General features: G+C 38.5%; 3 protein-coding genes, 2 long non-coding RNA genes and 1 other non-coding gene across 18 annotated transcripts; 3 read left to right on the top strand and 3 right to left on the bottom strand.

Annotated features, from left to right (window-relative positions):
- Nucleotides 1–4293: 4293 nt before the first annotated feature.
- LOC130467590 (uncharacterized) lies at nucleotides 4294–4758 on the bottom strand. The gene has a single exon (XM_056836140.1). The coding sequence runs from the start codon at nucleotides 4756–4758 to the stop codon at nucleotides 4294–4296; it is 465 nt and encodes a 154-aa protein (XP_056692118.1).
- Nucleotides 4759–6208: 1450 nt separating this feature from the next.
- Nucleotides 6209–6314, top strand: LOC130468268 (small nucleolar RNA R71). Its single transcript, XR_008928680.1, has one exon. It is a non-coding gene; the product is annotated as a small nucleolar RNA R71 (small nucleolar RNA).
- Nucleotides 6315–6541: 227 nt separating this feature from the next.
- On the top strand, nucleotides 6542–11974 carry LOC110777685 (uncharacterized). Of its 12 annotated transcripts, none has more exons than XR_008928123.1 (10): nucleotides 6542–6921; nucleotides 7024–7073; nucleotides 7256–7401; nucleotides 7579–7645; nucleotides 7805–7877; nucleotides 8271–8356; nucleotides 9837–10054; nucleotides 10176–10278; nucleotides 10701–10763; nucleotides 11717–11974. It is a non-coding gene; the product is annotated as an uncharacterized lncRNA (long non-coding RNA). The 12 variants fall into 12 exon arrangements; XR_008928126.1 differs by having other exon boundaries at nucleotides 6543–6921; nucleotides 7256–7301; XR_008928119.1 differs by having other exon boundaries at nucleotides 6542–7073.
- Nucleotides 11975–19308: 7334 nt separating this feature from the next.
- Nucleotides 19309–24210, top strand: LOC110793302 (uncharacterized). 2 transcript variants are annotated; one of them, XM_021998165.2, is made up of 11 exons: nucleotides 19309–19712; nucleotides 20550–20672; nucleotides 20766–20862; nucleotides 20980–21015; nucleotides 21176–21363; nucleotides 21456–21558; nucleotides 22259–22440; nucleotides 22519–22596; nucleotides 23109–23211; nucleotides 23306–23399; nucleotides 23546–24210. In XM_021998165.2, exons 1-11 carry the CDS (start codon nucleotides 19324–19326, stop codon nucleotides 23923–23925), a joined length of 1773 nt encoding a protein of 590 aa, XP_021853857.1. In that variant the 5' UTR covers nucleotides 19309–19323; the 3' UTR covers nucleotides 23926–24210. The 2 variants fall into 2 exon arrangements, with proteins under 2 accessions (XP_021853857.1, XP_021853859.1); XM_021998167.2 differs by having other exon boundaries at nucleotides 22349–22440.
- A 456-nt stretch (nucleotides 24211–24666) lies between these two features.
- Nucleotides 24667–25101, bottom strand: LOC130467591 (uncharacterized). Its single transcript, XM_056836142.1, has one exon. It carries the CDS (start codon nucleotides 25099–25101, stop codon nucleotides 24667–24669), a length of 435 nt encoding a protein of 144 aa, XP_056692120.1.
- Nucleotides 25102–25512: 411 nt separating this feature from the next.
- LOC130467048 (uncharacterized) lies at nucleotides 25513–26781 on the bottom strand. The gene is made up of 2 exons (XR_008927209.1): nucleotides 26713–26781; nucleotides 25513–25694 (listed from the first exon to the last, which is right to left on the bottom strand). It is a non-coding gene; the product is annotated as an uncharacterized lncRNA (long non-coding RNA).
- Between the last annotated feature and the right edge of the window lie 793 nt (nucleotides 26782–27574).

The following is a 27574-nucleotide window of genomic DNA, read 5'->3' on the forward strand; positions in this document are numbered from 1 at the left end:
AACGAACCAAATACAAACTCATACCACTTATTTGGGGTACCTTCAAGATTATTCAACAACGATTCTAAACTACAACTCTTTTTGCACTTTTCTTGATTTGATTTTCTCTTTTTTGTGTTTCAATTGAAACTTTTCTCATGCCTTGTTTTTCTCTATTTTTGGCTTTTTCAAAACTTTTATTTCTCATTTTTGCTTTTGCATCATTTATTCACTATATACAACACATTTCCCAAACTTTGCCATTCATACCAATAAACATCATTCCTCAAATATGCATAATCATTCAAAAACCAACAAGCATCATAACTCTAAGCTTCACCATAACTTCTAAGGGTGAAAACAAAACAAAGGCTATTAGGCTTGTATTGTGCTCATAAGAAATGAAGGGGCAAGGCTCAAATGGCTAGCAAGGGGGCAAATGCAAACAAAAACATATGAGAAAAATAGAAAATAAAGTCCTAAACTAAAAAGAAAAATAGTCACCGAAAGAAATGCCTCTATCGTCCCCTAAAGTAGTTCGGTCGCGGTCTCGGGAAGGAAATAGTCAAATTCGGGAAGTAGGAAAGTCAATGCCAAGGATCCATGCCACTCAAAAATATATGAATATGTTTTTGGGCTAATTTGAACATGAACCTCACAAGGGAGCAAATACCACTCTCTCCGGTTTCAAATCACTAGAGAGATCGACACCATCTTACCACAAGCCAAGGGTTCAAGACGCATGCTACCCAAAGTTCTAACCAACTTCCTTAACACCAAATCCTAAATTCGACCCAAGACATTAAAAACCGTGTAAACATCTACCAATTGGGAATAAAAGCATTCTAACCTACAAGTTCCAATTTTATTTGCCCAAATCAAGAATAATGCCTAAAATGCTAGAAAAACTTGCCTTGACAAAGATAGAAAAGGAAAAAGAAAGAAAAGAAATGAAAAAGAAAATAAGGAAAAAGAAAAGAAATGAAAAAGAAAATGAAAATAAAGAAAATATTCACAAAATCAATGAAACTAAACAAGAAATATGCACAAAATCCAAAATATTCACAAAATCAAGCAATCCATCACACGGAGATCAAAGTAGCAAACAATAGAATCTCCCCCCAAGCTCGAATTAGGCCGTGTCCTCAAGGCCTAAAACAAAACTAGGAGGGGGGAGTGACACCGGGTTGGGATGGACCCGTCTAATACGGGTAGGTGGGTGTACGCTCCTCATTCCAACTAGGGATGGGCCCTTGTTGGGGAGGGTGGTAAGGGTAGTTGACATAGGGGGCAAAGTCCCCTTTGTCAACATGAAAGTCGTACACCCGCCTACCGTAGTAGGACGAGTCAAAATCGGGAAATGAATTCCCCGTGCGGTTCCCTTGAGAAGAAAGAGAAGCCAAGACACGTGCTTGATCCTCTTGCCCTTGCAAGAGAGTCGCAAGGGTGGATTGCAAACCCGTCATGTCAAAAGGAGAGTAGAGAGGTATGTTACCCATATTCGGAGGAGGAGGACTAAGAGACCGAGAGGGAGCTTGAGTAGGCTCGGTAGTGGTACCGGTAGGCTCGGAAGTGGCGGCGGCGGCGACAGCGACCTTGACAAATTTTTGATATGGGTGCGGAAGAAAGCACCAATCGTTCTTCCGCACAAGCCAAATCCATTGCGCCTCATTGGTGGTGTAGTGGAGCCAAGTAGCATTGAACATCGCCCGGATGTTTAAGAACTCACCACCGGGCACAGGAGGTGAAGCCGCCATCTCCTTGGCATGAAGGTTGTTTGGTAGAAGCCGAACAAGAAGAGTAAGCATGCCGCCAAGGAGGATGTCGGATTTATTCAAGTGGCTATCCCTAACCTCGAGGATCCGGGAAATGAGCAATTGCCCGAAATCAAGTACCCCTTGCTCCTCTTGTGTGGCCAACCATAAGCCACCAAGTTCCGTGCCTGACAAGGCACCGGTAGCACCCTTAGAGAAAAGGGCATAGATGAGGAACCGGCTCATGATGCGGATGGCCGGATGATGGAATGCGGAAGACTTGGCCGAGGCGGAGAAGAAATCCCCGTCGTCTCCGGTGAGCTCTCTCCACCAACGATTTTCATCATAGGTGTTAGCACATTCGGCCCTTGGGTTCGTGATGAAACCATGGTCCGAGTCGATGGAGAAGAGGGCATTGATTTGATTGTGGTTCAACTTGTATTGGCGACCGAAGACTTGGAAGCTCAATTCCACCACACTATCACCATCCTCATCTTCTACAAGGTTCTTCCGAGCCGAGGAGAGGAACTCCAATGTCAACCTTTTATAGGTTGGGGCACTCATCTTTGCGAACTCTTCCCACCCTAGGCCCTTGATCAACTTGTCAACCTCGGCCTCAACCCCCAAATTACGAACACTATCCCGATGGAAGAACTTGGTGGGCTTAATTGTCCTCTTGGAAAGGAGCTCGAAGAAGTCTCAAGACCTTTGCTCGGCAAACTCAATTCCGAAAGTTTCCATGTTCGGCGGGGTTGGTGCCGTAGTTGCCTTCCTCTTTGATGAAGAGGTGGTCGCGGTTGCGGTGGGGTTCTTCTTGGAGCGTTTTGGTGCCATTGAGATGAGTGGATTCTAAGCAAAAATATACAAAACAAGAAGAAACAAACAAAGACACACAAAGAAGGATAAACTAAGTTAGTTCACAATCTAGGACAAACGAACTACTACAAGAGCTAAGATTAAACTATCTTCATCAATTCATCATCAAGCTATAAACATTACACCAACTCCTCAACAAGCTTGAACTAACCACATTACTCTACAAAAATAACCACAATCAATCAAACAACACTTCCACAAACAAGTATAGTCAAAGGAGCTCAAAATCTCACAAAATCATCTCAAAAAGTCTAGAGCTTAAATGGAACAAGGAATTAAACATGCATAGCTCATCTAGACAATTAAAGATTAACCACAATACAAACATGCATCAACAAACACCCAAGAATCAATTATTTCAGAAAAATAAAAAACAATGTGAACATGGTGAAAATGGAACGAAGTACAAGAGTTAAGGGAAAGAAATCATCACCACAAGCAAAGGAAGTGGTGTAGGATCTATTCCAAGTATCCTCAAGAGCTCCAATTCACCACACACACAATTATGAACAATTTCACAAAAATCCTAGAAATTGGGGATTTTACAAAAATCTGAAAATTTGGGGATTTTGGGGGTTGGGATGAATGAGATTGAGTGTATTTGATGAATGGGAAGTGAAATTTGTGAAGGGAAGTGAATGAATTTGATGAGGAGTAGTGGTAGCAAGTGAGAGAAGAGGGAGCAATGGAGAGGAGAGTCGAGCAAATGAAGGGAAATAAGGGGAGGAGCTCGCGATTTTTGAAATTAAAGACTTCAGAAACAGCTCCGCCAGGCTGTGCGATCGAATAGATTAAGCCGTTCAGAAAGAGTCGTTCGGTCGCACAGACCTTGTGCTATCGAATATCTGAAACTGTGCGATCGCATACCAAAAACTGGCCATTCTGTCTCAAAAACCTGGTTTGTGTGATCGAACGACAGAGCATGTTCGGTCGCACAAAACAAGATTTTGCAAATGTTTTACAAGCTTCCCCTTTAAATCGAAAATTAAACTAATTAATGGAAATTAATGCACAAAATCTAACAAAAACTGAAACTAGGAGTTAGACAACCGGGTTGCCTCCCGGGTAGCGCTCGTTTAACGTCATTAGCTTGATGAATCCCCCCAAAGCTCATGGGGGGACAAGAGAGGAAAAGAATACACGGGTTGCCTCCCGGTAGCGCTCGTTTAACGTCATTAGCTTGACGGACCCCCCCAAAAGTCAAGGGGGGGTCAAACACAACAAACCTCGTGTCACCACTAGTCAACAAACCTTTCTTGGCCTCCTTGGGCACAAACCACTTACCCAAATCACCACTTAATGAGTGGGGACTAAACCAAATCCTTTTAGGCATAGGATTGCCTTGCTTGGACTTCTTGCTCATACACTTCTTACCATTAGATGCCGGAGTGAGTGACTTTTCATCATCAAGATCCATCCCGAATGTGTCGGGAATGGTAATGACGTCATCATAGGGATCTCCTTGCACAAAGGAACTCTCGTGCACATCCTTCTTCACCTTCCTATCAATCTCAAAATCACACTCAAGAACACAAGGATTGTTAGAAGCAATTGCACAAGAATGATTGTGCTCAACACAAGCAAGAGTGTCAACTTTCATGCAACTTTTCATTTTAGAGCAACAATGTTCATCAATTGCAAGCTTGAAACTAGCCTTGGCGTCTCCCGCTTTCAAGGTGATTAGTCATTCTTGCACATCGATAAGAGCACCCGCGGTGGCCAAAAATGGCCTCCCCAAGATAATGGGGGTATAGGCAACCTCATCAATGTCCAAGACGACGAAATCCACAAGGAAAGTAAGCTTGCCAACAACTAGGGGAACATCCTCAACCTTGCCAATAGGATACTTGACCGAACGGTCGGCAAGTTGCAAGGTGATGTTGGTTGGGACAAGATCTCCAACGTCAAGCTTGGCAAACACCGAATAAGGTAGTATACTAACGCTAGCACCCAAATCACACAAGACATTGCTTATTTCAAGCTCCTTAATAGCACAAGGGATAGAAAAACTTCCCAGGTCTTTGAGTTTGGGTGGCGTTTTGTTAAGAATGATAGCACTACAATTTTCGGTGAGGCTCATTGTCTCCTTTACGTCGCAATTCCGCTTCCCATTCAAGATTTCCTTAAGGAATCTTGAGTATGTAGGCATTTGTTTCAACGCGTCCATAAAGGGGAGAGTGATATGCAATTTTCGAAGAACCTCAAGACATTTTGAGAATTGCACATCTAACTTGTGCCTTTTAACTCTTTGGGGATAGGGGGAGGAGGGGGGAGAGGTAGGAGAGTTGCCTCCTTTGGTATAGGAGTTTCACCTTCATCATTGAAGGGAGGCTCCTTTTCTACCACATCATTGTCACTAGACTCAATGACTCCCTCTTGATCCTTTCCATTGGGCTTAGAAACTTTACTAGCTCTAGGAACATCATCTAAAATGCTCCCACTTCTTGTCACTATGACATTCATTTGCCTTGGAGCATGACTTTGGGGTGGGAGACTAGCATGCGCATGATGTTCCCTAAAGGTATTTGCAAGTTGAGCTAGTTGGGTCTCAATCATCTTTAAGTGAGTGTTGGATTGCTTGAATCCATCCTCAAACTCGACATTCTTCTTGGCTTGCGCCCCCACAAACGACTCCATGAGAGCCTCAAGATTAGACTTAAGAGGCGGGAGTGGTGGAGGTGCAATGCCATAACCACTAAGGTTTGCTTGATATTGGTTTCCAAAGGTCCTCGGTCCATTGAATACGGGAGGTGGCAATTGAGATGCACCATAAGGACCTCCCGACTTCAAAGGATAACCCCCACTTGAGGCACCCCTAAATTTCCCATAAGAGTAGTTATAACCCCCTCCACCTTGATGGTTGGGATTATAACTCCCTTAGTTGTATTGGCCTTGATTTCCAAAACCTTGATATTGACCATAGGGCGCTTGGCTTTGATAGCCTTGTGCTCTATAGCCACCTCGATTTTGGCTATCATACCCACTTCCTTGGCCATAGCCTTGGTGGGGACCATACATGGAGGGCCCTCTAGGTTGCCTAGCAAAATTAGGATTGTTAGGGTTATCATTCCTAGACCTCTCATTTACGGCATTAGCATACTCTATATCAAACTCTCCTTCATACGAAGGGCCATAATCCACAAATGACAAGTTATGAACTAAGGGGCATGCATCGGGGGAATGACTATAGTCTTGGCAATTCTCGCAAAAGAAGGTGCCCGGAGGCATTGAGCCATAAGAACTAACCTTGCCCTTCCCCTTAGAGAGAAGAGTGGCCGAGGGAGGAGGGGATTGTAGACGGTGATGGCGATTGGCTTGGTGTGTTTTCGAGCTTCTCCAAGCGTGAGGTAAGCTTCTCTATCATCCGTGCTTGCTCTATGGCGTACACCGAACCCTTACCATCTTCACTCCTACCTTTCCCATCATAATTCCTTGTGCCTACATGCCAAGATTGGTAGTTTTGAACTACATCCTCAATGATTTCCTCTATTTGATCCTCAGTTTTATTCATAATGGGGCCTCCCGCGCCCGCATCAAGACTTGTCTTCGAACTTGGACTCAACCCCAAGTAGAATGTTTGGAGCAACAACCATTTAGGAATCTCATGGTGAGGGCATTCCCTTTGGTACTCCTTAAAACGATCCCAAGCTTCAAAGAGTGACTCATCTCGCTTTTTCTCAAAGGATTGAATCTTGTGGCGACGCTCCGTCGTCTTCCCACACTAGTAGAAAAAACCCCTGTTGCAGCCCCCTTGTTGCAGCGTACATGTATTAATACCCTGCAACAACCAGTCGGTCAACGCGGGTCAAACCCTGTAAAGGGTTGTCACAACGTAAATTTTTATTGTTCGCTGCGAAATTGTTTATTGCAGCGTACAAAATTAAAGCCCGCAGCAATATCCAGACACTGTTGTAGCATACTTGCTATTGTACCCTGCAACAGGTCCGCGTTTCAAAATATGTTGCTGCAATAATATGACTCCGTATTTCGTGAATACTTAATTCTAATATCTCAAAATTTTAGAAGTTCATTCCCCGCGCTCAACTCCAACTCTCCAAGCATTGTGGAACCTTTTCGCCGTCGAACCCTTGCTCGGCCCTGCGTCGCCGTCGAACTCAGCCCTTCCTCGGCCCTGCGTTGTTGTCCTCGCCGGTGGGTGTGTGGTCTTGCCTCATCTCCCCCGTCGCGTCGATGTCCTCGCCGGTGGCTGAACCACGACTTTTCAGTCGCTGAAAACTCTCCTCTCCTCGGTGTCCTCCCCCGTCGTGGGAGTCTGGTGCTTGCTCGGCCGTCACTCTCCTCGCCACAACAAGTAATTGTTTTTTTTAGTTTCGTTTTACAAGCCCTAAAAAAACCCTAGTTTCGAAAATTAGGGCAAAGGATTTCAAATTTCGATTGCTGTTTTGCGACATAGGTTTTGTAATCTAAGGGTTTCGTGTTGCGGGGGTGGTGTGTTTTGCTCAGGTGATCTTCTCGACCTTTAATTTTGACATAATTTTTATTTTCATTTTCGCAAACCCTAGAATGTCATCAAGTTTGGGAAATTAGGGTTAGGGGGAATGAAATTGTGTTCGTTTTGTTTTGATTTTCGACCTACTAGGTCAATTGAGGAGTTGGGGGACATTGAAATTTGATTCTGCTTGCAGATGCTGCTGAATTTCTGTTGGGATGGTGATGGGGTGCTTTTTTGGGGTTAGTTCTTTAAATTTTGATGCTTTATATCTGTGGCATTGAGTGAAAATCTTTATTTCGAGCTTGCCCTTAATGCGAAGTGAAACTAGCTGTTGCGCAGGTATTACTTTGATCATTAATAGCTTGAAATTTTTTACTTCTAGTTAGCTTTTGCTGGTGGCATCTGTAGAATTTTCTGTCTTGCATTACAGAGACAATTTATTCCTAATTGTTCCTAATTTTCTGTCTTGCATTACAGAGACAATTTTTTCTAGCTAATGTCTTTCTCTTAATGCAGATTTCATGCCTGCCTGACATTGAATATTTAACCTTTCAAAAGCGCAATGCAATATCATCTACAAGAGGTAAGTGCTTGAAAAAATATATAGAGAAGAAGACTACAGAGGCGTTTTTTGTTACTTGAGTTTCATACATGTATTTTAGTTCAATTTGTTGTCATGAATCATGACTTATATATAATAGAATTATATCTCCAAATTTCTAATGACAACCCTCATTATCAGGGAAGTCAAAGACTATTTCTCCGCCACAACCTATATGAGTTGTTGTTGTTGTGTCTACCTTGAAACGTGGTAGGTGAGTCATCATGGTATTGAAAGAATTTTATTGTGCATAGTAGTGATGAATGAAGATTGATATGAAAGGTGCCAGATTATAACCTAGCCTTTGTTGATGTTCAAGGAATCTGTTTTAAAAGGAATAGTGTTTCATATCAGCACTGGTATCTCCTTTATGGGCTACGCTTGAAAAAGCCTTTGTTACATGTTTCATGAATATGATGTTTTAGTCTTAGTCTTCAAATTTTCTTGAAATATTCAAGCAGAAAACTCTGCATAGAATTTTTCTTCAAAACTCTGTATGCGCTGCTATCAATTCATATGTTACTCTCTCTAACTTTATGAATAGCTGCTTTAACATATTGTTCAATTGTCTTTATTTCTGGTTAATACTTTTTTATTGGATTTGTAGGCTGCTTCTCAAGTTCATGGAGGTCAATTTTCTGCCAGGTTCGTTGATGGATCTGTCAGACTCTTTGACATCAGATTACCTGAAATGTGAGCTGATTAGGGGTCTACTTTTTTTGTTGTCATTTATAAATTGTACTTTATGGTGTCTAAGTTATACGTACTGTTAACTTGCCCTGTCTCATACTTGTGCTTTTCTTGGATTTGAATTGACTCGATTAAAGCATCTGACATCTTAATAATGCTGGGTTCGTTGATGGCTCTGTCAGATTTTTTATTTAGTGTTTAAAGAAGTATCTGTGTTCTGATGAGATACAATAGCTACCAAATCTGATTCAAAGCTTGAATAAACAAAATCATTGCCCATCTTTGCAAAGTATCAAAATTAGGTTGCATGCTTTACTAACAAAAGGCTTGGTCTGCATCACCAATTAGTTATGTCTGATAAGAGCCTTAGTCTCATTTAAACATTAAAACTCCATCAATTCCTACTTTTGATGCTGCTCCATTTGCTGGATATTATCAAGAACATCATGGTCATGCTAGAGTTTCTATGTTGCTGCGGAGTTTGTAGTTGCTAAGCGTTTTTCTTGACTCTTGACTCATGCTAATATACAATACCTTTATACCCTAATGTTTTTAACAAGTAACAAGGCTCTCCTTATAGCAAAATGAGAATGTGTATAGCCTTTACCCAGTTACTCATACATAATATGATTGCAAAGAAACTCTTCAGCATTATTGTCATGATTTCAATGGGAATGTTCAAGGGTGGTTTAGTGCTGGTGAAAACCCTTTTTTTTAATAGAAGGATGATAATTCCCTGACATGTTGGTGATTTTTACTAGTATTAGAAATGTTTGAAACGCAAAATGTTAAATTTGTATTTTTGCTTGATCACAATTAAAAAGCTTGAGTTGGGTATAACGAGATATTGGAGGAATCTTTAATAGATGAAATTGATGTCCTTGACTGGCTGATCATAATAGTTATGTGAATAATCCATTTCTCGTCTTGCTAGTATAGCTAAGTTGTGTTAATTATTGTGTAGAACCATAAGGCTTGCATCGTACACTACTCTGGCTTTACCAAACTTGTATTGTCGTATTGTACATGTCTTTTCCAAGTTATTGGGTTCTCAGCTGCAAGAAACAATGCTTAGCATCATCAAGGATGTTAGTGACTTTAATCAAACCTGGGAGGTAAGTGAAGGAATGATCTTACAGAGCATGCCAGAGTCAGGTCTGGTTTACACTAGTTGCTCGTAGGAGTTCTAGTCTGATGCAACAATATAGTTTTGTTTTGCTTTTCTATGTAAGCCTTTACAGGCTTTATGGTTTGATCTTCTAATATAGCTCTCTAAGATGCCGTATTTTCTCTGGTTTTTTTTGGGTCGAGGGGTGTTGTTTTACAATACATTGATGTTGTGTTTTGAATGTTTAATCTCGTTTTTGATATTTTTTGTTTAACTTTATTTGGAGCTTATGTGTTTGATTTCACTGTACTACGTGCTCAATGGAGCTTGATTTTTATTTTATTTTTTTAATTTGGGTGCCTTGGTTGTTGGCAGTGTCTCTGAAGCCAGAAGTTTTTGAAGGGATGCATGTAAAGCCCTAGCTTTACTCTCACCTGCAAATGCAATACACACAGCAGAAGACACCCAAATAACAAGGCCAAACAACAGAACTGGAACAAGGATAAATAGAAGAAGGGAAGATCGATTGACTGAACTTAAACTGAATTGTTACAAGGAGTAGTAGCTTTACAAATTTCAGTTAGTAACTTTAGGTTACAATTCTCTTAACTCTCTATAATTTTCTGAATACCCTTCTCTTTCCTCTTCTCCTCTACTTATACTACTTGGCTGCTTACAAGCATTAAATGACCCTGCTGTACTTCTGCTTGTCAGGTGGTGGCAACGGCCTTGTGGGTTGCCCCTCTTTCTGGTACAGTTGCAGTGTTGTTGTTGCTTTTCTTCCCCTTTTTGTTGCGCCTGTGGTACACAAGAAAAGGTGTGTCAGTGGTCGATTGGTCCATTACAATGCACTTTGATTTTACTAAAGCCCTTGGCCCAAAATTCTTTTTTGAGTCAAAGGTACTAGTATTATTTGTTCTGATTTTTCCTTGAAATATCACCATTTGGCTCAAGGCCAAAATTCAGTGTAATTTTATTTGAATGTTGCTGGAATTTTATGCTCTCTAATAATATGTCATCTCATGAGACATAGAACTTCAAGTGTCTAAAGTACTCCATACCATACCAGTATCTGACTTCCATTGATATTTTGCTAGAATAATATCTGCAGGGCCAGTGCATCTCCTTATCTAGGCGAATACATCAGTGACACTAATTTTATTCGCACTTACAATGTCGGTGTATGTCTATCCATCAATAGCTTTCATCTACTAATTGTAATTTGCTTAAAATGTGCAGTCACCGTTGGTTTTCTCCAAGGGAGTTGTTTTGAAAAAGTTGGACATGGTGACAGATGACTTGGTATGTCTTTAAATTTCTTTTTATTTACCATAATTATAATTAGCCTTATACATCATTCAAACTAGTCATCTTCTGCTTGTGAAATACCCCCTCGCAAACACAAGTATTAAACTGATTTTATTTCTATGTGTTAAGAGTTTGAGTTTTCTATGTGGAGTTTTCTCATTTCAAACTTATTACATGATTCATATGATTAGTTTTAAGTTTCCAAGACTCAATCCAATCTATTTATGCACATTTGGGACTTGTTTGGTCGTTATAGGTCATATTTAGGCTAAAATGAGGCATTTTTCGTTCCCAACTTTGAACTAACGAACCTAAGAACTCATTTCAAACTTACTACATGATTCGTATGATTAGTTTAAACTTTCCAAGACTCAAGCCAATCTATTTATGCACATTTGAGACTTGTTTGGCCGTTATAGGTCATATTTAAGCTAAAATGACATTTTCGCTCCCAATTTTGAACTAACGAACTTAAAAACTAATTTCAAACTTATTACATGATTCATATGGTTATTTTTAACTTTTCAAGACTCAATCCGATCTATTATGCACATTTGAGACTTGTTTGGTCGTTATAGGTCATATTTAGGCTAAAATGAGACATTTTCGCTCCTAACCTTGAACTAAAGAACCTAAAGACTCATTTTAAACCCTTTACATGATTAATATGCTTAGTTTTAAGCTTCCAAGACTCCTTCCAATCTATTTACATTGGGTCGTTATATGTCATATTTAGACTAAGATGACATTTTCGTTCCCAACTTTGAACTAAAGAACTTAATGACTTATTTCAAACTTATTACATGATTAATATGCTTAGTTTTAAAGTTTTCAATACTCATTCCAATCTATTTATGCACATTTAAGGCTCATTGGGTCGTTATAGGTCATATTTAGACTAAAATGACATTTTATCTAATGCTCCCATCAAATTTTTGTTTTTGAAGGTCTATACTACGAGGAATACGCCTTATGCTAGTGAGGAAATTTATGTGGTTCGTGAGCAATGGGCTAAGTTTTTTACCAGCAAGTATTTATTATTGGCCTGAGCGCGTTTGATCGAGTTGGCTTAGATGTTATAGAACAATCTTTTATATTAAAATGTATGCGTACGTTGAAATTGGAACGTACATATATTTAAATGTATTACATGAAATTTGTTTTGGGATATATAATATACAAAACATCAGTTATTGTTTTTATAATTCTTATACAAGTTGCGATATTATTATTGTTGTGACAGGTTTTTATATTTGGTGCAAGGCACTCTAGGTATCCCTAAATAAGATTAAAATTTTCCCGCCAAAAGTGCTTTGTTGCAGCGTACATATATATATGTACGCTGCAACAAGGGTGTAAAATTTGGCAAAATTTCAGACTTGTTGCAGCGTACATATAGATGTACCCTGCAACAGGTGGGGTTTTTTGCAGCATACACGAATATGTACGCTGCAACAAGTCAAGATTTTGGCGAAATTTTTGACACTTGTTGCAGCGTACATGCATATGTACGCTGCAAAAAAGTACTTTTCGCAGCGAATAATGTACGCTGCAACAAGTTCAGACTTGTTGTAGGCCCCCAATTACAGCATACGATGTACGCTGCAACAGGGGTCTAAAAGCCCGCTGCAATAAGGGTTTTTTCTACTAGTGTCATGCGAATAGAACTTGTTTAAGAATGCACTTGTCACTTCGGTCCAAGTGCGAAGTGAGTTGGGCTTGACCTCCTTGTCAAGCCAATCACTTGCTCGCCCAAGTAGAGAGAACTGAAACAATGTCAACCTCACATAATCCGATGTGACACCATTGTGCTTGATTGTGTCACAATAGTGCTCGAATTGTTTGAGATGTTCGTGAGGTGATTCATTAATCTTCCCACAAAAGGGGTGGCTTTGCACCAAATCGATCAAGGCGGGCTTGATCTCAAAGTTGTTGGCACCCGTTGTTGGGGCTTGAATACCACATGTAGCTTCGAATGCTCCCGGTATTCCCAAGTTCTTAACCGGGAGCGCCATGTTCTCAAAAACTTGCTCACTCTCTTGTTGTTCCTCACCAACACTCAACGATGCAAATCTGTTATTGCTTGATGAGCTAGACCGTACACGCCTTTGTCTCCTAAGTGTCCTCTCCAATTCGAGGTCAAGAGGATGGAGGGTCCTTTGACGAGCACGCCCCCTAACAAGCATACAAACTCAAGAAAAACCGTGAGCAATGCCAAGGAAAAAGAAAGCTAAGCGAAATTGTAATGTTTTTGTATTTTCTAATGATGAACTAGTCTCAACTTAAACTAAAAAACAACAACCGTTCTCCGGCAACAGCGCCAATTTGATAGGGCGTTTTTCCGTCGTTGAAAGATCAACGCCACAATCAAACAAAATTTATAAACCACTAGACTAACCAACTATATCAACTATAGTGGCAAGTAAAGGGATCCTCCCAAAGAAACGATGGTTCTTGAGTTTAAATGTCAAGCTAATTCGAACAAGAGGTTTGATTTGAATTATCACTAAGATGCTAAACTAACAATTAAACTAGATTAAATCAAGGAAGCTAAGCGTTAGGGAGTTGGGGATAGTCTAGGGAAAATCGGGGGAAATGAACTACCATATAGTAATCATGAACGATGCAATGAAATAACACTTAGGGGAATGAAAACTAATGACGTACTCGCCACCTCTCGGATAGAGCATGCGAAGCAACCTAGCCTTTGGAAAGCTTTCGCATAGTCCTAAGCTAGATTAGCAAGCATATAATAGGTGCTATCATTCACTTGCATGAACTAGGCTCACAATGTCTTGCCAAACCTAAATCAAACATTCCAATCTAACTCAATCAACTAGCATTTGCAACTACTACTCAATTGATCATGGAAAATCCTAGCACTAAATCAATTTAATCACATCAATCATTAATCAATTAAATCATCAAATTCCCCTAATTAGGCCCCTAGATTCTCCCCTTTCCCTAACCTAAATCTACTCACTAGCCATTCTAGGAATCAAGAAATCCATTAATTCTACACTAGCAAGCATGAAATTGAAGGATTAAGAAGAGAGAATCAAAGACTAGAACAATCAATTGAACAATCAACAAGAGAATTAAGAATCAAAGTAACTAAGTAAAATCAAGAAGAATTCAAGAATTGAAGGAATTATAGAACAATCAACAATCAAAACAAAAGCAAGAATTAAGAAATTGAATTGAATTGCACAAAATTAGAAGAAGAGTTTAGAGAATTACAAATTGATGCTTCAATGGAGGAGAGTTTCTCTCTCTAGAAATACTGAAAAACTAACTTTGAGAATCTAAAATTATCAACTAAAATTCTACTCTAACAAAATAATCGAAAAATCTATTTATAGGTTTCCCCAAATAGAAGCCAAAATTCGAATAAGGGCAGCCCGCGCAACCATTCGGTCGCACACACCTTTTGTGCGACCGAACGTAAATGAGTCATTCGAGCGCATACTGGGTCCTGTGCGAGCGAAGGCAGCGAAGAACATTTCCTTCGTCATGTGCGACCGAACGAAGAACCATGTTCGATCGAATGGAGTTTCTTTGGCTCATTATTCCTCTGCATCACGATTCGCTCGAACGAAATGCCTTGTGTGGGCGCACAACTCTTGTGCGGTCGAGTTGATAACCTTGTGCGGTCGCATCCCAAATTAGGGACATTCTGCCTCCAAAAACCAAACATGTGCGACCGAACAATAGAGCACGTTCGCTCGCACAAAACCTGTGTTGTCGAATTGTGGGCTCTGCGATCGCATCCCAAATTAGAGACCTTCTGACTCCAAAAATTAATCCTGTGCGACCGAACAACAGAGCACGTTCGATCGCACAGAACTGGATATTCCTTGTACTCATTTGCACTCCTCTGTTCGGGCGCACAAACCATCACTCGGTCGCACAAGCCCTGTTTTGGCTTGATTCTACTTGTTTTCCATCACTTTTCATCATAATCACCTATAAAGCACAAGATGGAAGGAAACTTATAAAATTCACACAAAAAGCTATTAAAAACTATAAAAAAGTATAAAAACTAACATAAAATCCTAAGCTAAGAGCGACATAAATGTCGCTCATCAGTGCCCCGGTTGGTTGTGGTGCCGACATCCGAATTGCTTCATCGTCCCAATCGCATTTGGGCGTTGGCCTTGGACCTGACTTCTTCGAAATCGCAAAGGGATATTTGGTGATTTCCTGGTACAACTCCGAATTAGGGATGAGACCTCTCTTGAAGGCTTTGATACATGTCCTGATATCACATTTTATGATAATAGTTTTCTCACAATTAAATCGACTGAAATAATTACATACATACTCGGTGGGAGCCAAGACCAGGCGATAAGATCGCTAGTTTTCTTTTCCAGGTGACGAATGCTGGCGAACTTTTGGTAAATGGCATTAATCAGGTCAGCAAATTTAGAGACGGGACCAGGTGTGATATTGATGAGCCACCACAATGCTGGTAAGGTGAGTGTTGCTCCGAACGACTTGCACATAACAAGCTCCACCTAGTCCCATGGGATGCTTATCTGCCACATTTGTTGCTTGTATACGTTGATGTGGTGATAGGAGTTACTCGTTCCATCGCAGAGGGTGGTCCAGGTTGGGATTGACAGCTTGTGCTGCACAGTTACCATGGCGATCTCAGCGCAGAAAGGTGGTGCATCATACCCTTAGGAAGGCTTTGCCTCTACCGGTGTTGGTACCCCGGGTAACCTGGACATCAACTTCAACATCAACGAGATTTTCTTCTCCAGGAAGTTTAGGCGACATGCTAATGGTCGCTGCCTTCTTCATTATAGGGTTTGGGTGAAGGCGACGGGTGCTCAAAATCTTCGTGGGCGTCTTCGTCTTCCGACGCGAACACCTTGAACAAGTGGTGTGTTTTTATGGGAGACTTATAGTGAGATGAGTACTTATTTCTTTTCACATATTTCAGCTCTTTCTGGAGGTTCTCGACAGAAGCCTTCGAGGAGACATTCTCTGATGTGAGTCGGTCGTTTTCAGATTTTTGGCGGGCCAGCTTTTCTTGGGCCTTGACTTAAGCAGCCTGGATGTGCTCCAGCGTCATATCTTCAGTTGCCTTTTCTGTTCGAGAAAGTTTTGGATGAAAACCTAGCTAATGTCCTCATAGACGGCACCAAACTGTTTATGCCGAATATCGTCTAAGGGGGATACACTTGGCTTGGGTCGACACTAACTAAGTAAAATAATAAAAGAAAGCAAAGAAAGAGACCACACAAGGAGATGATGAAACGAAAAATCCATGAATACGGAAGAAAAATTGCGGGTGGAAATGAGTTCACCAATCCACTAGAATTCCTAAGTACAAACTAGAAAAATAAAGCCAGTGTTTATGAAGAAATAAAGAATACAATAATTCGATGCTATTGCTTGATAATTAGATAGTATTAGGGCTTGGATGGTTGTGAACTTATCCCTTTTTGTTGCACATCCGAGCGTCTTTTATAAGGCATGAGCAACGACTACTTGGTTGAGAGAATCCCTCGAATATAGGAGGGGGTTATGCAACTAACTCTTCCACGTCTTCCGCATTGACCGGAGCTTCCCCACTACTCGTCCATGGATACTTGACCGATTCAACACACAGAGCGGCGCGGCGGCTTGGGCCTAAGCCCATTGTGTTTGACCTAACTCTTTTTTAACACTGTCGTCACGACCTATCCAGGCGACACGACAATACTTGTAGACAAGATAACACCTGGTGACATGACATAATCAAATGACAATGCGGTTACGATGTTAGAACAAAAATAGCATAACAGTATAAATACGAGTTAAGTATAAGGTTTGGGTCTCACCTTTTACATTTTTCACTGTTTGGGATCTAAACATTTTTTTTCACCGTTTGGGACCTACTATTAACTTTCCGGTCAAAACTAACCCAAACAAATAAATGGTTAGTCCCCTGGTTAAAAGTTTAATCCCCTTGTAAAGATTTGACGTGTCAACTACCGGTTGGTTTGTATGTAAATTAATCTCAACCATTAACCAATGAGAATTAAGCATAGAAAGTGTGGCCAATTAATTATGATAATCAAAGGAAATTAAAACATTATTTTAGGGAATGAAATTAAATCAATATCTTTTAAGGAGAATATCTAATTCCAAATTGTTTTCTTTTTTAAAATTAGATGTTAATTAATCTATAGTAGTTATAATTAATTACTCATTCAATTCCATTTTTCATCACACTAGATCCTCAAATCTGTCTTTTAAAATCTTCCACTCTCATATCAATCACCAATAAATTAAACTAAAAAACTTAAACCAGACAATATAAATTAATGTCAAATTCATCACTAATGAAATAATATTTCCAACGCTCAATCAAAGGAATTCCCCTACCCTAGATTCTTCAACACCTGTTTCATCTTTCTTCTCAAAAGTAATCCAAAATTCGTTGCGGATTATATATAAAAACAATCAACAAAATCAACGGCTCCCCTCAAACTCACATGCCTGCACTAAATTTACGGTTTCGATGTCTACTGGGTTGATAGCGATTCTTGACGAATTTCATTGTTCTTCGGTTGAAAATTTTACCTTTTTATTTTTTATTTTTTTTATTTTCACCCAAATTGGTGATTTATCTTCATCTACCATCTTCAATCGGATATAACCAACAAAGTTTTGGTTATTTAGATAAACTTATGGTCGCACCATTTCTAGGTTTGTTGAGTTCGTGTTCTTCGATAGAAAGTTAGTGAAAATTAATCTGATTTCGGTGATGTTGTTAGATACTCGATATGTGTCTACATTTTCTTGTTATTTTTTGGCATGCTCTTTAAATTGATGCTAGTTTTGGTGTTAGACGAATGAGATGCATCATATTTCAACATTACTTTCCAAATTCTTTGTAAAATAGACATGGATAACGGGTGTTAATGGAGAAAATGCAAGAGTCGGGACTTTAATTTACTTTTTATTTCTTTTATTTTTTCTTTTTGTATTTTATGCATCTAATTGATTTTGTTGTTTATAATATTGCTCATTTGGTTAATACTTCTCCGTCCTAGAATACTCGAAACGCTTTTCTTATAAGGTCATCCCGAATTACTTGCAACGTTTCTAAAAATGTAAACTTTAATTAATATTATATCAATTTCTCACTTATACAAGGACCAACCTACATCCCTACTCCCTAAAAAACATTAAAAAATTCCACTACCCCCACTAGGGGTGGCAATGGATCGGGTGAGGCTCAATCCGCATCCATCCATGACATTTCATCCGTCATCCAACCCATCCATCATCCGTAAAATTCTTCATCCACATCTGATCCATCTATCATCCACAGGTGATTCAGGTGGGTCGGGTGTGAATCGGGTGAAATATATTTAAAGATATATAAAAACAACTTAAAGTGACACATATTGCAATTAGGAATCATTAGTCCACATATAGTACACATGACTAATTTTCTATTTAAAACACCATAGCATGACTTTTACAAAGCTTAAGATATCCTAGTAAGGGAACACAATATTTTGTGCTACGGTTATGTCTTGTATAGTTTTATTTAAAATAATAAATATATTATGAAAGTAAATGATGATAAATTAAATCATACAAGTATTTAATAGGTTGATGGATCGGGTGATGAATTGGGTGGTGGGTTGGATGCACCCTCATCCATATCCGACTCACCCGTCATCCGATCCATCCATCAACCGTCAACCATCTGCTTATTTTCGGGTTTTCGTCCGTATAATCTGGATCGGGTTGATGGATATCCATCGGGTTCAGTTGAAATTGTCAGCTCTAACCCCACCCCCACCTCCCTACCCCTTTAAAAGTTTGACACACATTCCACTATCTATATTAAAAAAAAAATACCCCACTAACAAATACCATCTAATTAAATAATAAGTCAATTATAATGCATTAAACTCTGTGTCGGTCAAACCGTTTCGATTATTTCGAGACACGGAGGGAGTAATTGATTGGGTTTTGGTTAACTCACCATGTTTTGTTTGAAGTCCTAAAGGGTAAAAAAAAAGTGTAAGTCCTAAAAGGTGAAAAATGTGAAAAGTTGGACCTCAAACATTAGTTTAACTCTTTTTATATGTGTATATACATATGGTGTTCACAATGGGTTAACTTTGAGTTAACTTGTCGAAAAATGAATTTGAGGACCAAAAGGTGAAAAAATGTATAAGTTTAAAGATTGAAAAATGTGAAAAAAATATAAGTCCTACAGAGTGAAAAATATAAAAGGTGAATCTCATCGCTTAGCTTAACTCGTACTCCCTCCGTCCTAAATTACTCGCTACACTTTTAGGTTATAAATGGTTATTTGATTATCAATTGTTATTTTATTGAGAAAGTAGATGTGATAAGCATTAGTAGCATAATTTTTAATTGGATGAGAGAGTGTGTGAGGACAAAAAAAATAGTGGGAAAAGATAGACAATAGAATACTGTAAGGCCTTACGGCACCTACAATGATAAAATATATCCAACACAGACGAAAAAGAAAAGTGTATCAAATAATGTGCTACGGGTGAGTACAAAAGATAGAATGACGCATTTAGTCTTTTCTCCGAATACTCAAATTGTCGTTTCTCTCTCCTCTGCAATCACCCTTCCAATGGCGGCGAAACTGAAGATAGCAGGGACATGGTCAGGTGTTTTAGAGGTAGAATTAGAGAAATTGACAGTACCCATGTTGCGTCAAGAGGTTGCTAATCGATCAAATTGCAACCCATCATCGATCAATTTGATTTTTGGAGGTCGTTTACTCAAAGACACTGATGATCAAAACAACACCAACAACCTTAAATTGAGTGAATTGGGTCTTAAAAATAATTCCAAGGTTTTGTCCACTCAAGTCAATGTTGACGCCGGCAAGTCTTTTCAGAAAGAATTGACTGATGTAGAAGAACGCCGTGCTAAGCTCAGTCGCCTTGAGTATGAAAACCCCAATTTTTTATTTTGCGCTAATTTATCGTCTGTTGGATTTCGTTGAATTTCTGTTTCTTTTTTGTTTGTCGATGAAGGGTTTTGGGTTGTTGATTAAGGATATTGTGTTAATTGATGTTTTGGTAGCTCTGATATAGGGTTTTGGGTTGTTGATCAAGGAAATTGTGTTAATGAATATTTTGATGAAGGGTTTAGGGGTTGTTGATCAAGGAGATTGTGTTAATGCATGTTTTGATAGCTTTGATTAAGGGTTTTGGGGTTGTTGATCAAGGAGACCGTGTTAATGTATAGCATGATTTTAAGGGTTTTGTTTTGATAAATTATGGGATTGGATTTCATATTGTACTTTAAGAAGTTTGATTTTCAGGGTTTAGTCTGTTTAGCTTATTTTAGCATTACGTGTGAGAAGTTTGTTTGGGCCTTGTTGTTATGCTCATGAATATCATGATAATAAGGGGGTTTCGAATTCTGATCTGAATTGCTTTAGAAAGATATTGGTTGTTGAAGCAGTCTAACTATGTTGTAGGCTTACGCATTTGAACTTTTATTTTATCACTCGTGACTTTACAGAGTCCTATCGTCTGTTTGAAAGTATGTGCTTTGTTCAAGTACTATGTTCTAGGGTTAGGCTTTCAAATTTTGTATTTTGTCAAGCGTTTCTAAAGTTTGTTTACTATAGTCGGTTTAAATGTAACGTTATTTTTCTCGAGGTTAAGGAGAATGAGGATGGTTATTGCTTGCTTTAACATAATTTGATATTTGTTTATTGCTGGATGAATTTCTACTGACCTAATGCCTCAAAAATTTCTTTCTTGAAATTACAAGGTTAGCTGCAGGTATGCTCGTGAAGAGACATGCTGAAGGATTACTACCGATTGAGGACTTCAACATAGAGATGGAAGATCAAAGAGGGCAGAAGGTTAAATTGGAGTCTGAGTCTGAGCAAAGGTTTGTGCTTGCTTACTGCCAGTGTTACTTTTTGCACTTTCTGGCCTCCTAAATCTATTCAACCACATGTGCCTTATAGTTTAAATTTGACAGAGCAATAATGATGGGTCTTATGTTGCATACAAAGGGAAAACAGCTAATGAGAAAACAACAATATAAAGATGCATTGCATGTGCTTAAACTGGGAGAGGTTAGTGGCAGCACGTCTTTTTAAAGGAAGAAATTATTTTGCCAAATGAAATTCTAAATTTCTCCTTACAGTTTCTACTTATGATGTTCTTAACATGAGATCCATTGTGTTTTCCAGGAGGCCTTTACTCTCATTGATACGAAATTCGTAGAGGTGTTATTTATCCGTTTCTTTCTGAGTTTCTAAATTATGCTATCAGCTGGTATCTTATAGTGATATATGTTGCTTATCTGAGTGTATCTGGTTAACTGCTTCCTTCTTGTTGTCTCTTGCATACGATTATATGCGTGCTAATTCGTTGGATTATATTCAGAGGATTGACAATGTTCCGATCCTTCAAATTGATATGGTGTGGTGCTGTTTTATGCTCCGTGACATCAACTTGCTTGCATTGGCTGGTGAGCGTCTTGAAGTAGCTAGAATAGGAATTGAACATTCCCATGGAAAGAATGCCTCTCGTGCAAGAAAGCTTAACAGAAGTCGTAGCCCAGAGATGGCATTGTAGGTTACATCCTTCTTTTTTTCTGTTTTGTTGTTTCTTTGAAGATGGGAAAGATGACCGGGTGCATTACTTTCTTTTTGGTTCCTCCTAGATATTTGAGGTTGGAGCTCTTGGAAGGTGTTGCAGCATTTCACTGTGGAAAATTGGACAAATGCAGAGAATCTTTGACATCTGCCAAAGCAAGATTCGACAAGGTATGGAGAAGTTGGATTATATTGTATTCTTCAAGATGAGCACCAGCCTGTTTTATGTTAGCCAAACAATGCATTTTTCCGTCATTTTCTTTATCGACGGTTATCTTATAACCTGTTTGATATTTAAGAAGGAGATGCTTCTTGTAGATGGAACTCATGGAAGAGTAAGAAGATAATTAAGTGAAGTCCCCCCCCCCCCCCCCCCCCCCCCCCCCCCCCCCTCCTGCTGTGTAAACATAAAAAGGACACTGTTTCTATGTAGATTTTAATCTTCTTTTCGTCTGAGAAATTTCCACACCATTTTTGCATAGGTGACAGGGTTGTCTTATAGAGTTTCTACGGTTGTAGTATGTATTTGCCTTTGTGGTCAACTAATTTTGGCCATGAGATTGGGGATTGATAAGTATTGTAATCAGTTTGTCCTATATTGTTATATTTCTAGGAAATTAGGTTAACAATGATGAGCTGTACTCTGGTAAAACTAGTTGTGGAACTTGCGTTTGAGGTGACTGCGTTGATCTGTAAATTTGCTGGTTTTGAGGCTATTACGGTTTTTATGACTTCCATTTTACTGCCTTTATTGTTGGATTTCTCTATACTATACATATTCAAATTGAATCTTTCTCCAATTACCAGGTTGGCCACATTACTAAGTTGCATCGCTGCTGGAAGTGATGATAATTTTTCTTTTTATATTCAGCTTCAAGTATCAGACGAAGCCTTATCACTGTTAATGAGCATGGGATACCATGAATATGAAGCTAAGAGAGGTCTGAAAATGAATGAGCAGGATGTTGAAAGCGCTATCAATTTTCTCGAAGAAGAGAAAGAAAAGAAAGCAAAGAAGCAGGAAGACAATATCAAGCGTCAGCAGGAAATTAGGTGTGTGTTTAACATATTCTAATTGTTCGATTTAGTTGCTTCTATATTCCTATCACTTAATGCTTTAACTTCTTGCAGGGAGCAGAAGAAATTTGGAAAGACTCCACTTGGTAAAGCTGTTGATCTTCAAATAGTGCACTATATGGAGAGCATTGGGTAAGCTCACTTACTGCTAAGGGCCTTGGGCTATTTCCTGCCTATATTTGTCTTAGCCAGGTTTCTACTTCATTCATACATCCTTGTGAAATAACTACTTATATATTAAAGGTGTATGGATGTGAGAGGGATGTGAGATATAGTTTGAGCTCATTGAGTTGCCGATTAAGTTGCATGTGAAAATATTATCTCTTAAATTAGCACTGGACAGTTGTGCTAAACTGCTGAACTGCCTCAAAAAAGTGAAGGTGATGGAAAGATCTAAGCAAAGGCTACCCGTTGCTCAGCAGATTTCTTGATATCATGATATGTCATTTCCCTGTTAGAGTGTTAAGTTTTGACCCCCTGTCCCCCCACCTAAAACGAAAAGGAATTTCAATTGTTATATACTTCACTTGTCAGGAATTGATGAACAATACACTTATAGACTATAATTTCCTCGTTGTTTATCAATTCCTGACAAGTATATAGCAAATTTCAAATTTGAAATTTGAAATCTGTTCTTTTGTTAGATTTGAGAGGGAGCTTGCTGCAGAAGCCCTGCGAAGACATGAAAATGACACTCAAAAGGCTTTGGATGCTCTTACTAACCCTGAGCTTAATTCTAAGATACAGGTTACCTTTTGTCACATTCACAATGTAAAACTATAACTTGTATTTTTGGATTAGTTACCTTTTCTAATACCTCTTACCATCATTCTGTTTGCAGCTTGATATTGACTCTAAGAAGAGGAAAAGACAACAAAACCATTTAAATTCAAGAATCGAGGAACTTGTATCCATGGGTTTTCCAAGATTAGAAGGTAGCTAGATTTGCCTGGTATTTATTGTAGCCTGTTGATCCTTCACGTATATTGATGGTCTTTAAGTTTGAACTAGAAAAGGAATTAAAATGTATGTTGTAGTCCTCTTTCTGGTGTTTCCTCTCTGATTGAGTTTTTGTTTACAGTGATTTCTGCTGTTAATTCCCACGGAACAAGAACTGAGGCATTAAACGCGCTGCTTGCACAAGGGCAGACCCCTGGAGCTGCTGTTGATGGATCCATACCCAGTTCTGATCCTGCTCCCCGTTCAAATGCTGAAACAACAGAAAATCAGACGAGTTCTAGTTCTAGTTCTAGTTCTGGTGAGAGAGAGAGTCCATCAAGTTCTCAACAAGGGATAGAACGAGATGTTGAGATGGAAAATGAACTGTTAGAGGGACTCCAAGGAGAAGACACGTTTGAAGATTATGACATTGACGTGACAATAGAAGCGGATGCTATTAATGAATATCTGGCCTTGCTTGATTCTACCGCGGATGGTGGTGGTGGTGGTGGTGGTAATTGAGTGGAGAGATTCTGGCCTGTTGATGCTGTAAATAAAGTGATTTCTTATCATGGTAATGCATCTAATAAAAACCGATAGTTCAATTTGTTTGTTGGCTTCTCGATAGTATTAGTTATATCCAACTAGTTGTTTCATAAACGGGAAGAAAGTCGCGAGGAGTTTAGTTTGTCGATTGATTTTGTACAGAAATGATGCTAAGTGGTAATTGGTTCGTGCTTTTGCTTAGATTTAGGTTGTGTAATGTATTTTCACTCTTAATAACCATTCTTTTTTTCTTTTTTTTTTTTAATTTTTTTTTATTAGAAAGATACAATAAAAGTTAGGATAGTCTTCGCTCAAGATTGTATCCTAACTTATCTAAAGATAAAAAATAATAAAATTTACTATCTATGTATGGATCAATTTCTTGGTGCGTTTGTATGCAATGACCTAATGCGGCAACATAATCTGCAGCGCGATTTGCTTCCCTATAAATGTGATGAGAAGAAATACTATCAAAATTATTTAAAAGTTGTTTGACATCATTCATCAATACTTGTATCTTCCACGGGCATTGAGTTTTTCCTTGCAAAATATTTATGATTAATAAATTATCACCCTCAATGAAAACACGTCGTATATTTTTTTCGATGGCTAATAGAAGACTATTACGAAGAGCTGTAGCTTCAGCAAGAATCGGAGAGGATGTTCCAAGATTGTAGGTTCGACTAATAATGTTATTTCCTAAGTGGTCTCTAATTACTACACCAGCTGTTCCGATCCAGAGTTGTTACGAACTGACCCATCAAAATTAATTTTCACAATACCAGGGGTCGGAGGTGTCCAAGCAACTTGCATGGTACGTGGAGGCTTTGAAAGAGAATTATTATTAATGTTCACATCCAATGAATCGAGACGTGTACGCATATTCCATTCCGTAAGGATCCTGAAAGCTCTACTGTATATTCCCATCGATGAGACGGGAGATTGTCTAAAAATGTGAGCATTACGTGTTTTCCAAATACTCCAAATGGAAGTTATGATCTTTTTAGCCGGTAAGGTTACATTATTACGGAGTTCACGGAAGAGAGAGAGAACAGAAGAAGATCGAAGATGAGTACCAAGCCATCGAACTGAGGCGTTTGCATTCCAATATTCTCTAACAACGGGACAGTGCAAAAATAAATGGTCTTGCATTTCTCTTGAAATAGCACAAAAAGGGCAACTATTATAAATGTTTATATGACGATAGGATAAATTATCCCGGGAAGGGAGGCTGTTATGCAATAATTGCCAAACAAATTTTTTAAACTTTGGAGCAATATCTAGCTTCCATATCCAAGAAAATTCCCACTTAGTGGGGGAACAAAAATTATGTGCTAGCCATGTAGCAGATTTAACTGTAAAATCACCATTCCTAGAAAAACCCCAACAAGGTTCATCTGTGTAACACCCCGACAATTCTCTCTTTTCTAAAATAATCTTTTAATATAAAACGTAGAGAATTATCAAGGCATTATCGCCCGTGTGAAAACGTAACGGCTTATTCAGAATTTTGCAGCGGAAAACATAAAACTAACTTTAGGTTTATAAATAATCGATTACAGATTTAGTCCAAAACCCATTTAACTGAAATAAGGAAATACGAATAGTACGACAAATTTCAAATTTAAGTTAACAAACCAAATCACTTAATAAAGCAAATCTAACTACAAGCTCTCTAATCCCGATCCCCAATGATGCATCATCTTCAAACCTGCAGATGGACAATGCTTATTGATCCTTAGAGACTGCTCACCAAGATTGGGTCATCACAGGATCAATAAGGCATAGCCATGATCAACATGCACAAGCAAAAGCACGTAATCAGCAAAGCTGAGTACTACATACTAAATCAATAATAATCCTAACATGATTCTATTAAACGAACAATCCTAACATGGTACTAAATAAAACATAAGCAAGGATAATCAAGATATATTGACTTGAAGACTATACTTGACTGAACTAGACCTTTGTATCATTAACATTATTTTAATTGAAATAGTCAATGGACTGAGTTGTCTACTAAAAACTTCTTCTTCTTCACTAAGGAAGACGAGGTACGGGCGCGACTCCGTAAACCCCAATGACCTGCGATATCGAGGGACTTTTGAATAAAATAGAACCGGTGATCAATCCGGCCCCAGAAAAAGCCATAGGCGACCCATGACCCCAACTCCTGATTGTCCGACACTTTAGACGTGCACAGTCTAAAGCTATTGCTACTCATTTTCACTTTACATGACTTAACTTTTAATACTTGGTTATGACTCATCAAACATAAATATTATATTCAACAAGTAAACGCAACTTCTTTTATCTTTGAATTAAACAAGTGATCACAGAGACGTCACACAAGACTTATTCCAATTAATTCAACCTTTCCTTTAATACTGATAAACCCCTCTATATGGGTATAAGGTTTCAACTTACTAGACAAGGTTCTCGGTCCTTATAAAGTAGTGAAAAGCTAAAAGGGAACACTGAACAATCGATCTGAATCAACATATATGATAATTTAATGTTCCCAACCAACATGTTCGCATCAATCATCCATACCAACATGCTATAATTCTCATAACGAAATATATATGCTTAACATGTCCATCCAACAATATTAAACATGCACTTTCAACATAATCTAGTTCATCAACAATTTCAACATAACTAAGTTCCTTAATCATTTCAACATAACGAAGTTCATGAATCATTTCAACATGGTTTCCACAAATCACACTCATTCCAAGCACACAGGTATGTACGTACCTTGTGTAAACAAACTGATAGGCCACTTTAACGAATTCAAAAGTCGCCCACAAAGAATTCTCCGCCTAAAATAATCAAGAAACGTACCCAAATAAATTCCTAATAATTTACAGCAACACTAACGTATTCTAAATACATCCTAAACCTATTTAGAACATTCCCCAATATCGAAACTTAATTAAATAATCTCCAAGCATAATAACTATTAAACTAATGATCCCAAAACGTTCTAAACTCCAATAAAACATCCCTTTTAAAATTTCCAGCAATATAGAATAATTTCAAACGTCCACAAAACATAATCAACGTTCTTAAAATCGTAAAAATAATAGCTTTAATAATATATAGTCGTTCTATTATGATTTAATCATTAAAAACCTTAAAAATTCACACTTTAATAATTAAAAACTCTTATTTCAATTCAATTATGTAATCTGAAAATTAAATTATTAATTAAGCATAGTATATAATCTGAAAATCTAACTTAATCATAAAAGCTTATAATTTATATTCAAGAAACATGAATTGAATTATTAAAACTCCATTAAAACCCTAACTTAACGTAATTAACAAATCTGAAAATAATTAAATTAGTTTCAACAACATATAATCTGAAATTTCATAACTTAATCATAAAAATCATAAATTTAATTCAAGAAACATAAATTAATTTAATAAACAAAATTAAAATAATTAGCTACTTAGGGTTTAAGAAATAACCAAAAAGAGAAGAGAGAGAGAGCTGGCCGGCGGTGGACTTTGCGGCAGCGAGCACGAAGGTTGCAGAGTGGTGGCGCGGCGGCTGGGCGCGCGACGCGGTGGTGGCTGGTTCGAGAGTAGGCAAAACGCAAGGAGTTAGGAG

The sequence above is a fragment of the Spinacia oleracea genome, chromosome 2 (assembly GCF_020520425.1).
Source record: "Spinacia oleracea cultivar Varoflay chromosome 2, BTI_SOV_V1, whole genome shotgun sequence".
NCBI classification, from domain to species: domain Eukaryota; kingdom Viridiplantae; phylum Streptophyta; class Magnoliopsida; order Caryophyllales; family Amaranthaceae; genus Spinacia; species Spinacia oleracea.